Source organism: Uloborus diversus, chromosome 6 (genome assembly GCF_026930045.1).
Source record: "Uloborus diversus isolate 005 chromosome 6, Udiv.v.3.1, whole genome shotgun sequence".
Lineage (NCBI taxonomy): Eukaryota > Metazoa > Arthropoda > Arachnida > Araneae > Uloboridae > Uloborus > Uloborus diversus.
In genome coordinates, this window is record NC_072736.1 from 108813121 (window position 1) to 108828691 (window position 15571).

Consider the following 15571-nt stretch of genomic DNA (forward strand, 5'->3'; position numbering starts at 1 on the left):
TACGATACCGATGATACTACTCTATTTTTTGCAGCAATTAAGATACTAGCATTATCAACAGGGCCCGATTAAGATATCAGGGGGCCCAAAGCCAAACTCATTTTCGGGGCTCCCGTGTAGTCAAAACTTTATATTTTAGCCATTGGTTAAAACAGTTTTAACCATTTGGGGGCCCCAAAGCAACGGGAGTCCTAGTCCACGGCCCAGTTGACCTATTCAGTAATCAGGCCCTGGTTATCAAAGCCTTTACTAATAATAAAGCTGAAAGTCTCTTTGTCTGTCAGGATCTCTGTGACGCGCATAGCGCCTAGACCGTTTGGCCGATTTTCATGAAATTTGGTACAAAGTTAGTTTGTAGCATGGGGGTGTGCACCTCGAAGCGATTTTTCGAAAATTCGATGTGGTTCTTTTTCTATTCCAATTTTAAGAACAAAAATATCCTTAGATGGACGAGTAAATTACGAAATTATCATAGCGTGGAACCGTAACATGGGCACAAGCCAATTGGCGAGGAAATACACTATACATTATTTGTAAATATACAGGCGAACCAAAAGACCTTTTAATTTTTCTATTACGGGCAAAGCCGTAATAGAAAATTAAAGCTGTACGGGTACCGTTAGTAATTTTATATAATTTTTGGCGATTAACCGCGAACCCCTTACTGATTTTTGCGTACCAGTACGCACAGTGCTTCAGAAAGGGAAAAAAATATTTGGAGGAACTCAAGGGTACTGACCAAAAAGAAAAGGTCGTTTGAAAGTTTACATTACATATAAATTATTTTTACAACAAAAAAACAAACATTTGTAGGGGCGACTCCTCCCCCCCCCCCCTTCCCCAACTACAACACAGGATACGCATATTTCCATTCCACTTTATATTTCCACCATATTTGCTTTCATTTATGTCAATTAATAATAGCAAGGAAAAAAAGACAAGCAAGAGATGAGATGAAAAAGGAAAGGACACGATTTATATACTGAGATACGATACGTAATAACTGAAATATTTTCGAATCTGATAAAGTTGTTCGTTTTCTAAACAGAAATGCCAATCAGATTCTTGAATGCAACACGTCAAGTCTCTGCCTTGATTCCCTATGCTTATGACGTTAGCTCACTTTATCAGATATGACGGAAATGGAATCAAAGAGTGAAATTACTACACACAAGCGGTTCATGCTCTCTTTAGCCCTCTTATGACAAGATAACACCCACACAGTGTTCAACTCCGTAGACCAGCCCGAGTATAATCTGGCTGTATTGGCCACCCCGACAGGAGGCAAGCCCCCCCCCCCCCCCTTGTCCGGGCGTCCGGGGCTTAGATCATTGAGAGATAGACAAGCTATTCCATTCAGTCGCTATTGTATGCGCGGAAGAAGTAGTAAAGGCGAAAAGTTTTATGAGAGAGAGAGAGAGAGCCGGGGAGAAGGCCAAATAATTTCGCCGCCGTGTACCACGGGGTTCGGTCACCTGTCCTTTGGATTTCGGCGCTTTTTTCTTCTGTCGCTATTCTACGAGCACGCAACTTTTAGAACCATTTTTAAATCGTCATAACTCAACAACTTATTGCAGAAATTGATAAAAAAAAAAAAAAAAACACTTATCCATGAACCAGTAAACTATGCGCTTGCGGGTGACAGAAAAAAAAAAGGTGCCAAAACATTTCAGGGAGAACATGGAATTTAGTGCAGACACGGGAAAGGGCTTCCGTGGAAGGACGGAGACACGTGGTCTCCCCTCTAATACCCCTAATCAAAATTAAAATTAATAAAAATTTTGCCACAACCCTTCCGGATTTGTTAAATGTTGTCAGTGGCGGATTTCCTTGGGGAGGGGGCGGTGGGGGCGACCGCCCCCTCCGTGAACGTCAGTTTTCTGAAACCAATTGTACAGAATTGAAGAAATTACTAGCAATGAATACTATTTTTTTATCAAGTAAATTCCACAAATTTGCTTTAAATTAATTTTAGACGGTTGGTGTGGTCGAGGGTACCTACTTTTTTATTTGAACCTAAGCTCTCCCTTCCTCTCCTCCCTTCTTTGAACTTTAATATTTTTTATATTTGTATATGTGTCTTTCCACCTTTTTCTTCCATGCATACTCTATACTATGTACTGTCCGACCACGAAAGCCACGACTAGCTCCGTTGAACGGTTCTATTTTATAAATTACTAGTAATACCACCCGCACGGCTTTGCCCGTAATAGAAAAATTAAAAAGTCTTTTGGTTCGCCTTTATATTTACAAATAATGTATGGTGAATTTTCTCGATAATTGGCTTGTACCCATGTTACGGTTCCACTTTATCATAATTTCGTATATCGCCAATTGGCTTGTGCCCATGTTACGGTTCCAAGTTATGATAATTTCGTAATTTATTCGTCCATCTTATGATAGTTTTGTTCTTAAAATTGAAAAAGAAAAAGAACCACATCGAACTTTCGAAAAATCGCTTCGAGGTGCACAACCCCATGCTACAAACTAACTTTGCGCCAAAATTCATGAAAATCGGCCGAACGGTCTAGGCGCTATGCGCGTCACAGAGATCCAGACATAAAGACATCCTAGAGACATCCAAACATCCTCCTGACATCCAGACAAAGAGACTTTCAGCTTTATTATTAGTAAAGATTTTCAAATAAAAAAAAGAACCGACTTCAAAAAACAAAGAGGAACTAAAAAGTAAAAAATAATTGGTCATACTTACCTATGATTTTCTACCCAAACGTATAAATCAAATTTATTTTGCAATTCCTGTACAAAAATCAACTAAACTAAAGACGCAGTTATAAAATAAACACTGATTTTGATTACTATACGATGAATTATTTTAATACCTAATTAACTATATACGATCTCTTAATTTTTAATAACCATTTGAAGTCGCGGGGCCTTCTATAAACTACTACCTAACATAATTGAGTAGGATTAGTTTTAAAGACTTTCGCGTTTTTTTAAGTTAGTGTTCAACTAAGGATTTGGTGGGTTGTCGGTTACGTTTTTACATGTGTTGAAAATCTCGTGCCTTCCTTCTGGCCCGGGTCCGGGCCAGCAGGTGCTTCTCCCCCCCCCCCCCCCGTGCACGCTCCTGATCCGTGGCAATGGTGCTGCGGCTCATCTCGTCAAATAAAAGCGAAGCTTCGGTAGTAAGGATTAAATTAAAAAGCTAAATTCATTTTAGCTACAAGCTGATTGAAACTCTCAACTTCAATGAGATGAAATCTGCCACCAGCTTGGTTATTGACTATTCCAGACTGATGAGTTCATAACAAAGACGAAATTACAACCTCTGGATGTCGTAACCTAGCGCTCGGTATATCGCATGTAGTTTTGCCTTAGCCTTGGCTTAAGGGCAGTAACTAAAAACATGAATTAGTTGAACAAATTGATTTAAAGAAATTAATCAGAGAATTTGCAGAATTTATGTCCGAAAAACAGTTTTTTTTAGATTTCTTTGTTTGTTGCAGAGTACGTACGGAGTCGTCATGGTAACCCAGACAAAAAAAAAAAATGATCTGAAATCTAGCTTTAGTCCTGATATTAATGTTATAATTTTTTTAAAAATATTTTTACTAAAAATTCATTTGTCTTATTTTGCGGGACTCTAGTGCTGCCACGGGAGAGGTTTTAGGGTTAAAACCCTTCCCAGAACTCGAACCACATGCAAACACTTCCAGCACTGCACAAAACTTATCAGGAAAATCTACCACCGGATTTTCTGAGGTTCAATTCCCATATCGAAAGATCGAAATCAATTTAGCTAGCATTTGATATTCATGATATTGATGTATTTGAACAGGAGGCCATTTACTGGGGTCGCAAACGCTTGTATTTCAAATGAATAAAAATATTAGAAATTTAATTTAAAATTACACGATGGGAAAACAAAGCACTCAAATGGTTTAGGAAAGGTAAAAAGGGGGAGGTTTTTTTCCCGACATTTCTATCAATTATTTAATAAAATAAAAGAAGATAGGGAGATTGCCAAGAAAGGGGCAGGAGGGGGAAGGTCCCCGAACCTTATTCCTTAATTTGACGCCACCAATAAGGTAATCTTCTTAGAAGTGCGTTCTTGAAATTTTGATTTGGAAAGAATTCCCGAACCTCATTCCCTTCCCCTATCGCCTATATCGTCATCAAAAACGGCCTGAAATTACGTATTTAGGAGTCGGATGTTTAATAGTTTCCCTTATCCAAACCCTCGAGAACCGCCTCCTCCCTATCATTAAAGATCGTCTAAAATTTCGTTTACAAGTTTAGATTTCAGAGGTCCCCGAACCTCCCTTCCCCCGAATAGTGCCAGCAACCGTCAAAAATTTTGTTTTTAGGGCTTATATACAAAAAATATGTCTTGCGAAAGCCATAAAACCCCTGTAAATGTTGACCATCAAAAATTTTTTTTTGTTTTCTGTGATCAATGCACAGCTTTTTTTTTTTTTTTTTTTGATCCAGACTTGACCGCAGCGAAGTATTGCTTTGGAAGGGGAACGTGGAGGACTGTAACCACAACAGATTTAACGTTCACCAGTCTTTTCGTGTGTACGGAGGATCTTCGATCAGCAGGCATCGCTAAATTTCTGCATTAATAATTAATTTCAAATATCAATTTAAGAAATTTGGTGCACCTTCCAACTGGAGGCCATAGTACAAATGTCCCACATGCCGATGCAATCAGGTACTGTTCGTTTCTGTTCAAAACAAGAAGCAAATCAAATACAAAAAAATCACAGAACTTCGAAATTATATAGCGCTCTTCCTCCGTCAATAGCACAACAAATATTTTTATTATTAGAAATCACAAGGTGGCAGTCGAATCGCGCGCCACTGCGGTCCAAAAATGGAATAAAACTCTGCGACTGCTATGTCTCCCATTATTTAATGATGAAAGTGATTCTAAATTTTTTAAAAATCAGTTTTATTTTATTTTTTCCCCTGTATTTATTCTCAATTTTTTTAATATCCCAGAAGGCCATTGTTTTTATATTTGTTTTGGGTTTTGTAAATTTCCACCAGGAATCGCTGCAATCGTTTAAAGTTAACGCATGCGTATCAGCTGATTCTTTACTGAATTAACCTTCGGCAGAATTCCAAGGGTGCGCTGGGTGTGAAGTGTTGGGGAGAAAAGTGAAAAAAAATCAGAAAATTGTTCTAAAATTCTTGAAAACATGGAAAATAAGGGTGATTATAAGTCAAATGAAGAACAAACGAAATGGCAAAGTTTCAAAAAAACGGTATGGGATTCCGAGACCAAGCAGTGTTTCGGCCGAACTGGTCTAAGTTGGTGTAAGTAAAGTTTTAGTTTTGCATACAAAACTAAAGTGCTTTTAAAAAGGATAATGCATTCATAATAAATACAATCTGAAATACATGGTTATTGTTGTGGAATGTAAAGATCTTCTTCATTTGTTTTGTATATGGATGCCCTAATTTCTCACTCATATGCTCTACATTTTCTTACTTATGCGCAATAGAGTGGTTGTGATTTGCGATTTTCTTTTTGATGAAATTTTTGGAACTTTGGTTCCCTGGAGTTGCCTGTGCACTGATAGATTGATTTTTGTTTTCATTGATTTTTTTTTGTTTTTGTTTTTCTTTGCTATTTGAAATTAATGTTAGGTATTTAAAATTAAATGAAGGGAAATAAGTTTACCCCTTGAGTTTTTCTTTGTGTTTACCAATGCAGAATTTTATTTTTTATAATTTCTGATCCTGGCTTAACATTCAGAATGAATTCAATGTGATCGATGCTTTGGTCGAATTGAATAGCATCTACTGATGGGACTCCCTGGGATATGGCGATAGTAGGCATTGTCAGAATCTTTACAACCCTTCATTAAATCATTTTTATCGTATATTTCTGTATTAAAATTTATTTTGAATTAAGAATTCCCAGTAATATTGGTTTTCAATAAGTGCAATTTCGTTTTTCGCCTCTCTTGTAGTATGAGCTATTTTTATTCTTGAATTTTACTCTTGTGCTTTCCTGGCTTATGTTTTTATCAAAGTGATTTTATCCATGTTTATCTCTTGAAATTCTTTCAATCTTGTTTTGTATTGTGTGTAGAGCCCAATTTATATGAATTGTTCCAACTTGCCCCACATCGGGGGGCAAATACAGACTGCCATTTTAGGGTGGGGGTGGGGGTCATGTTGAAGAATGACCCCTTCCCCATCAAGGAACCAAAGGTTTTGGATACGGACAATTTCTGAAACTGCTTGGATGTCTATAAAAAGCACCTAATCAGCCTGGAATTAGGCCCTTAAGAGGCATAAACGTTATAAATTAATTTCGTAAGCAATGAAAAAAGGTAGATTTTAAATATTTACATTCAAAAGTAATTAATGAATTGAAAAAGACTACGGAAATCACATTTTGTTCAAAAAGGCTTAAACACAATGTGGATGGTTACTATTATTGACGATTTGGGGAGTCATGACCAGGGTTACCAGAATTAAGAACAGTAAATAGGGGACAGGTTTCTAGGAGTGAAAAGGGGGGAGGGGAGGCGGGGTATTTTTAAGAAATCTATTTATGATAAATCTGAAAATTCTAATCGCAACAAAGCATTAAACCTCAGAAAATGTCGCCTATCAAAGTATGAAAATCGTTTTCATTGCCATTGACGACGCAAATGCAGAGATATATTTCCAACAGTCAATGAGCAAAGAAGCAACCATTTGGTTACTCATGGTTTGCCGCCAAAAAAACATATAAACCAAATCAAAAGGAAAATAATTTTTGTGTTGCTCATTATTTCAAATTTTTTGTTTTACTTCACTTTTTGTCCTTTAAAATAATTTCTTGTTCCGTAAAATATTGTTATCAACCAGAATACGGGACTTTAGCCATCCCATATCGAAGTTCCCCGGGACGTGGGACAATTTTTCCTAATACGGGACTGTCCCTTGAAATCCGGGACGTCTGGCAACCCTGGTCATGACCCTCCCCTTGTATCCGCCAGTGCTCTACATAAAACTCTGTATTTGGTTCGTAAAATGGCTAATTGTGGGCATTTAAATTAGGTGAAAAAATATTTTCCACTACCCTGAGGGTACTCAACATTTTTAAACTCTGCTATCCTTTTTTATGTATCATTAATACAGCCTTGATTATATGCACTAAGAATACCCAAAATATGCACTGAAAATTTAAACATGTGCATTCATCAAGAGCTCAGTCGCTTAAATCCACTAAAAGGGTCTGAAGCAAATATTCTAATTCAGGGTCGATTGCTCACCCTCTATGTACTGAAATATTTGCTTTCATTCTTCCTGTAAAGTAAAAAGTATCTGAAAGCAAGTAAAAGGCTCAGTAATATGAGTTTATTTTAAGAATTAACATAAAACAAGCAAAAAAATCCATTTGCAACTTGCTATAATCAAGGTTCGAATTATTAACCCCTTGACTCCAGCTATGTAGTTTATACTAGCATGGAGCAACTGTTATGTATGTTCCATGTGTAATGTTCTTTCTCAACTATACACAAAAAAGAGTTATATCGATGCAAGGGCAGTTAAATTTTCTTGTGTCTCTTTGCTTTGCAATTGCGTGTCTCCGTGGCTTGTCTTTGTTTTCCTGCAAAACCTGGTAGCCTTCTGCTTTTTTGAATGACATATCCTCAATTATTTCTGCTTCATCTCCATCGTAAAAAGCAGGTAGTATATCTGATATTGAAGTAATTTGATGTGATAAGACGATACATGTGTCACCAACTTCTGGAAATTCTTCCAAAAGGGTGTCAGCAGCTCGAGTGCTCATGAGGGAAGATTGTACGATTGGAGAAAATCCCTCTCTCAGACAAAAGACAATTGGATAGAACGAAAAAAATACCAGATCAGCTTCAAACAATTGTAAAACATACTAATCTTGAAAAAATAGAAATCCGAAAAAAAAATACATATGTAAATCTTGCAAATGAAAAACTATTTCAATCTGTTTGTAGAAAAATGTGTATCGCCAACTTTCTGAAAATGGAGAACATAAAATCCGAAATATTTTAACGTTATCAGTAGCCCTCTAGCCCTTTTAAGGGACCAGGAGAAAATGACGCCAGTAGCGGGATAATGTACGAAACTGACTATGTAAAATCGGGATTCCACTGCATAGCCTATGCGGTTCTTGTTCATGATCAATTGTTTTTCTTTTCAGTTTTGGTTCATAGGTGATTGGTGCACCAAAAAATGGGGCATTGGGGTGGTGCCATTGAAGTTTTTTTTTTGTTATAAAATTAAAAATATATTGGATTTTAACATTGCTAATAAAATATGTGGAATATGGCCTCAAAAGTTTAGACAAACGACCAGACTTCTCCCTTCCAATTCAGTGTTCAATTTTAATGAAATAACATGAGAAAAGTCCATTTATGTGAATTTTTTATTTTTGTGGTCTAGTAAAACCTGTCTACAATGATACTGTTGGGACCTAAAAATTTTTTTGTAATAGACAGTTTGATTATTCATGCTGACATTTCGCTGGGGCCAAAAAAAAAAAAAAATTGTTATAGACAGGTTATCGTTAGACAGTATCGTTATATACAGGTTTCACTGTATAAATCTATCCACTCTGTAAAAACCTATTTCAAAATCGATCATTAATGTTTAACTCTGAAAAAAGTAAGGGAGCAGTTGCTCCTAACCCGTACGAGCTGCTTATGTTTGAATTGATCTATTCCAAACGTAGAAATGGACTTGGTGTGCAAAAGGCTTCAAAATTGGTATTTTATTACTGCACTAGTGGTACCCGCACGGCTTTGCCCATAATAGAAAATTAAAAGGTCTTGTTTCGCCTGTATATTTACAAATAATGAGGGGTGAAGTTTCTCATCAATTGGCTTGTGCCCATGTTGTGGTTCCACGTTATGATAATTTCGTAATTTACTCGTCCATCTTATGATAATTTTGTTCTTAAAATTGGAATAGAAAAAGAACCACATCGAATTTTCGTAAAATGGCTTCGAGGTGCACACCCATGCTACAAGCTAACTTTGCCATATTTCATGAGTATCAGCCGAGCGGTCTAGGCTCTATGCACATCACAGAGATCCTGACAGATGGACAGAGATCTGCACAGAGAGACTTTCAGCTTTATTATTAGTAAAGATGCTTTGAGGGAAAAAAGGAGAATGAGTTAGAATTGTATATTTCATTCAAGTGTCCAATTGAAAGTTAAACCATCCCACTTTCAGCTTTAAAAAATTTAAGGAATAAACAGTCATTATTATTGCTATTTTATTCAATGTACAGCTATTTAAAATCCTTTTTATTCTGTAATAGTAGGGTCACACGGGGCAATTATGGGTCACTCTCTTTCCGGGGTAAATAATGGTCACCAACTTTTTACGGTTAAAAAATGTTTTTGCGAAAAAAACTAAATTATGCTAAGTCATCTTTCTACATTCAATTTTCCTATACCAAGATCAAAAACAATGCAACAGTGAAGTAAATAAGAGAGAAAAAATAGTTTTCACACTTCTATAAAAACATCTTCAAAAAAGATTGCCTTGGAAAATCATGATTTTTTTCAAGATTTGTGTTGGTGAAACATTGTTGAAGGAATAGTTTTGTTGGTGTTATTTTTTAATAGCAAATGATCTAATCTTTTCACACCTACATACATTTTTTCTTCTTTAAAAAAAGTTAGCATAAAAGTATGCCGATTTATACCCCAGTTTAGCGGGGTAATTCTGGGTCAGAATATTTTCTGATATTTTAGATGTTTTTCTTATTTATTTCTACGTGAATAATATAAGTATTAACTTCAACTTATCCTTTTCTATGCCGAACTCTCTCTTAAGAAGAAATTTTAATGCTCCAAGTGCAACATTAGATATTTTATCTTTAATTACTGCTAAGTATCACGCCCTTCAAATCAATTTCAGCTTTGAAGATAATTTATGTCAGCATGCAATTATGACATACATCAAGAAGCAAAATAAGCAACAAATTAATGCTAATCACTTTAGTACCTAGTAAGGGAGACAGATTCAATAGTTATAACAAATCAAACTCGCTTGTCTATCTTGCAACTGCAAGAGAAATCGAAATCACAAATATAGTCAATGAGAAAAACCCTGCTTGCAAAAAAATAAAAGTACCTCAACAAACTGATATAGACAGCGTTTAAATGTAAAATGAGCTTATTTTGGAATTGTTTATGATAACGACAAAAAAAGGGAAGAATTTGCAATAACGCAACTGCAAAATTAATCCTATTTTTAAAATGTTAAAAGATGGTGCTATAATCAAATTCATTCTGTACTTGAAAATCAGGTACACTTAGTTGTGTATGATGCTAAGCAACATATTCTACAATGGGAAAGTAACTTAAATTTTGGACAAAGAAAAAGCAGAAATGAATTTTCTGGAACAAGGTGTCGGAAACTTTAGTTTGTTCAAGCGAGACATTTCTAGAAGTAATTTGAAATAAGTGTATTTTTTTCAGTCTAGTTAATTGAAATTGAAAAGAAAAATCCTTGCAGTTGATAGAAACATGAATGATGAAGGTAGCATACAACTATTAAAGAAATTTCTTCATCGAATTGTGGGCTAAGAGCAATAGCCAATTGTAGTCGGTTAGTAAGAGTAACATCAAATTATTTCAATTATAATGTGTTATTTCTTAAACATAAAACTTTTTCTCATTAAAAAGTCTCTTAGTGGGCTAAGAAATGATAATTTAGAATAGTTAGTTACTTTTGACATGGATTTCTTTAAAAAAAAGGGGGTGACCCATATTTGCCCCATGTGTGATCCATAATTGCCCCGATCCGGTATATTTCCTGGTCACTCATTTAATTTAAATAAAATAAATAATAATGTAATTTTAGGTACAGGGATTATTTAAATAATTTCTAAATTGTGTAAGCTTACTCCATGCCAAATTAAATCATTTTATCTTTTATACTTAAGAAAATATTAAGATGTTATGGTATTTTGACTCATAATTGCCCCATCTGACCCTATCTCTTTCATTCTACTGACAAGTAGTTGTTGAAGCAACATTATTTTAGAGTTTTTTATTTTGCAATTTAAAAATCTAAAACAATCCTTTAATGGATGGAAACAAATTGTTTGGGTAATTTTATTGTTAATTTAAATTTTAGTCAGGTGTTGGACAGAAATTTAGGTGTTTGACATGACAGTTAAAACTGAATAAAATCACCAACTGTCAAAAACTTGCCAACCTTGGGTTAACTATGCATACACTTAACAAAAATACATTAGTTTTATGAAAGTGCCTTATCAGTTTATAAACATTTTAATGTTGTCACTCTTAATATTTGAGCATGAATATTTGAAAGAATTAGATGTTAAATTATGGTTGGTAAAAAAAAAGAGAAAATAAAATGAAAAAGGCAAGTTTAAAAAAAAAAAAAAAAACGCCATTATGTGCCCCACATTTACAGCTATAGAGCGTTGATGGAAGGGAATAAATTTTAACCTAGAATATGCCTAAAACTTAACTGAAATCTCTAAAATTATTGAAAAATTTATTAGAGTCCATATGCTTCAAAGTGTTTTTAAAATTTCAAAATATTGAAATATCATTGACTTATCTGTAACAAATTCTTCTAAGACTTTATTTTAAGCTGACCACAAGCGGCTGGATTTGCAGTTCCCTTTTTATGCCAGTAACTTTTTTACAAAATATGGATTCAAAAGAATTCCCCCCCCCCCCCCCCCCCCAATATTTTGCACTTGTTTACGTATGTACCTGAACTTTCCACTCTGGGGCAAAAACGAAATCAAAAAAAAATTTTTATGCTGCTCTATCCTAATCAGGGGTGGCACCCGAGGTGGTTTTTTGGTGTGTCCCACCCCCTAAAAACACAAAAGGAAAATAAATTAAATTTTATTTAAAAACGTGAAATTCTTGAAATTTTCAGGAAACGAATACATTTGTGTCGGAACGAAATTTTAAGTAGGCTAATGCACAAAAAAACACATAAGAATAAGGGTCCGGGGGGGGGGGGGCCCTCCTAGAAATTTTCATTCTTAAAAATATATTTCAGCTTCATATTTTTGAAAAAATTGCTCCCCCCCCCCCCTCCTTCCCCATAGTGACACCACTGGCCCTAATGTGTAGATATTCTGTTTATATTTAAGTGGAATGATATCTTTGGAATCCCTTTACTTTCCCTATTTTCTCTAAAAAACTTGCATGTATTTTTTCATGAAGTCGGTTACTCCTGAGAAGTAAAACAACACATAAAATGCTTGAGTGATACTTGAAGCTTTTTTCTTTTTTAAATGTCTGAAAGGGGATGATAACATGATTGGAATTCGGAACGCTTCAATTTAAGAGAATATCTTGAATGTAAACGAACACTGTTTTTAAGTACAAATGATTAGTTTTTATTTGAGACCTAACCAAAGGCTTAAGGGATCAAAGATTGCACGTACCAAACATTCATTTTTAGGTGTGTTTCTTAAGACAATGTTTATAATAAAAGTTATTTCAATTTTTGCTTTATTCTTTCTTTACTTACATAACACACAGGTAAAAGTGCTCTAAATATCTTTCAAAAAAAATAATAATAATAATTTAATGTATAAGGTAGTAGTGGTCACTTCAAGGTTTATATTTGAAAAAAAAAAATGATTTCAGGTCTCCATGGATTCGAAAGTGCATCAAACGTGCAGTAGGTATTACCTCCTGCACGTTTGAATTCATTAGAAAATCTGGACTCCAATTTTTTCAAATATAAACCTTGAAATGGCCACTACTGAAGCACTCAATTAGATTGTTTCAATTGCTGTGGCATAAACCTGTAATTGTAACCTTAAAAGGTGGGGGAAAAAAGGAATTGTTACTATTCTAGCAATAACTTTGTATCTACTGGTCCTTTACCATTAAAATAATAAATATGTATCAGCTGTTACATGTAAGTTTAATTGTTGTCAAATTTGATTATTAAACATTTATACTATATTTCTTTGCAGTCAAAATTACTCTCTTCTATATAATCTTTTATGCTTGCTTGGCGGCATTCTGGACATGTATGCTGGTGATATTTTATCAAACATTAGAAAATGATCAACCTAAATGGAAATTAGATAGCAGTAGAATTGGCTCTAGTCCTGGTATGTATCTTTAACTTTATTACACTTGAAAAATATTGGCGATAAGATGTAATAAGAGCATGTTTATTTTGAATTTAAAATGTTAAGTGTCACTTAGCGTAAGAAATAAGCGGCATCGTATCGCAATTGACGATTCAAAACTTATGAAACACGACACAATATCATAAATTGTATTGTAAGTGCTGCGATGCAAATAATAAATTTTATTTTAAAAAATAAACTTTTTTCTTTGCGTTTTAGTTTTATTAATAAACAGAGTGCAAATTGTTTTCATGGTATAAATTTATTTTTTTGAAATTTTCATACTCTTAATATTCCTGTATTTGTAGAACCACCCATTTGCATCAATTTTTCTATTTTGTAAAAGATAAGTGATAAAAATTTGCAACTGAAGTCATTCTTCAAAACTTTTTAAATGTGCACATTAAATATTAATTTTTGAAGAAAATAGTTTTCTTGTTGAAAATGTTATTTAGCAAATGTCATAAAACTGCTCTTCAATATCAGAGTTTGAGGAGCAGTACTGCTCCCCAAAATTAGATACTTGTTTCCCGTGCTGTTGTCACTAGTGAAATCTTGGCAATGAGAGTTTTAGATTAATATTTATTCATTTCAAAGCATGAAGCCAAAAAAAAAAAAGGTGTACAGAATCAATTTTGTATTCATTTGTAGTTTCTGATAAAAAGTACAAATGTGTGTTAAATGATTCTGGTTTACATTAAGATGTTGTCTACCTTATGCTGCTATGGGAAGGTAAAACTCAGTATTTACAGAAATGAGGTCTTGAAATATTCAAGGAATAGAGTTTTGGATTCTATACTCACAATAGGGAAGTGTTGAAATGTGTTGCTTTTTTCATGCTTTATTTTCAGCAGATATCAAATAAGCAAGCTTGTACAATAAAGCTAACCAGTGTTGCCAGATTGGGGGAAATTTTCCCATTTTAGGGAAATCTGGTGCTCTCTGGGGAAATTTTGGGGAAATAGGTTTTGAGGGGAATTCTTTGGGGAAAAATTTTTTTCTTGGGGAAAAAAGAATTTTTTTCGTATTTAGATTCGCGTCAAGAAGTAGTAGTTACATTGTTTGTATCAAACAGCGTTGGTTTAGCTTTGCTCAACTTTATGGAATTCGCATTTCGCATTATGTCGAATATTATGATACGGAATTCGCAACAATAGTTCTGCGTGAGTAACTAGTTGATATATAAAACAGGTAAAAATAAGTGTGATGAAGAATGTTCTTGGATAAATGTATACAAAAAAGATAGTTTAAATGTACATACAGAAGCAGAGTAGCCAATGCAAGTAGAAAAAAAAACATTTGGCTATTTCTTATTTTTCGATCAGGCGCCTGTATTTATGACTAGTGGCACCCGCAAGGCTTTGCCCGTAGTAGAAAATTAAAAGGTCTTTTGGTTCCCCTGTATATTTACAAATAATGCATGATAAACTTCTCGCAAATTGGCTTGCCCACATTACGGTTTCACGTTATGATAGCTTGGTAATTTACTCGTCCATCTTATAATTTTGCTCGGGAAAATTTTCTTAAAATTGGAATAGCAAAAGAACAAAACCGAATTTACGAAAAATCACTTTGAGGTGCACATTCCTATGCTACAAACTATCTTTTTGCCAAATTTCATAAAAAGCGGCCGATCGGTCTAGACGCTGTGCGCGTCACAGAGATCCTGACAGACAGAGAGATATCCAGACAGAAACTTTCAGCTTTATTATTAGTAAAGATAAAGAAAGGTAAAGATAAAGAAGGCAAAAAAAAAGCGAAAATGGGAAGAAAAAAATAGAAGAAAATTTGGCTATTTGGGGGGAAAAATTTTTTCAAAAGACAAAAATATCAGAGGAAGTCGATTCATTTTATGAAAATATTAGTGGAAAAATAATTTTTGAGTTTGGGGAATTTTGATAGAAAACATCGCTTTTAGGGGAAAAGTTGGAAGGGAATTGGGGAAATCTGGATTTGACCATCTGGCAACACTGAAGCTAACATACAATATATGACAAATTTTTTTGAACAGGTAATAATTAAAATTATGCCTATAATTTTACACTATCTGTTGCACTACCTGTTGTAAGTTTTTCTTTATTACAATCTATTTTTTGCTTAATATTTGTTATACTTTTGCATTATGAAAGCTGTTCAGAAAATCTAAGGGATGTACTTAAACTGTTTGTATTCAAAGGGAATTTCTGTCAGCATTATTATTGATTTTTGTCTTTTCTTTCATACAAGCATAACAATTTTTGCTGTGGTTATTTATGTACTTTTGTGTAGTTGATTTTTTTTTTGTACTTTCCCAGGGCTTGGTTTCCGTCCCTCCCCTCCACCAGAAAATATGGACAGCACATTAATTTGGTTTAATGTTTCACGAGAGGATACTGTTAAATATTGGGTAGAAAATCTCAATGCTTATCTCAAGCGTAAGTATTTTTATCCACCATAATAACAAGTTCTTTTAAGAAGTTTA

At 34.4% G+C, this 15571-nt stretch overlaps 1 protein-coding gene across 1 annotated transcript in view; it reads left to right on the top strand.

Annotated features, from left to right (window-relative positions):
* The first annotated feature begins 5060 nt into the window (after positions 1–5060).
* Positions 5061–15571, top strand: part of LOC129225155 (sodium/potassium-transporting ATPase subunit beta-like) — a 34729-nt gene continuing 24218 nt past the window's right edge. The window contains exons 1-3 of the mRNA XM_054859715.1: positions 5061–5289; positions 12949–13089; positions 15405–15524. Of these exons, the coding sequence (XP_054715690.1) occupies positions 5172–5289; positions 12949–13089; positions 15405–15524 (379 nt within the window). The 5' untranslated portion in view covers positions 5061–5171. The remainder of the gene's footprint in view (positions 5290–12948; positions 13090–15404; positions 15525–15571) is intronic.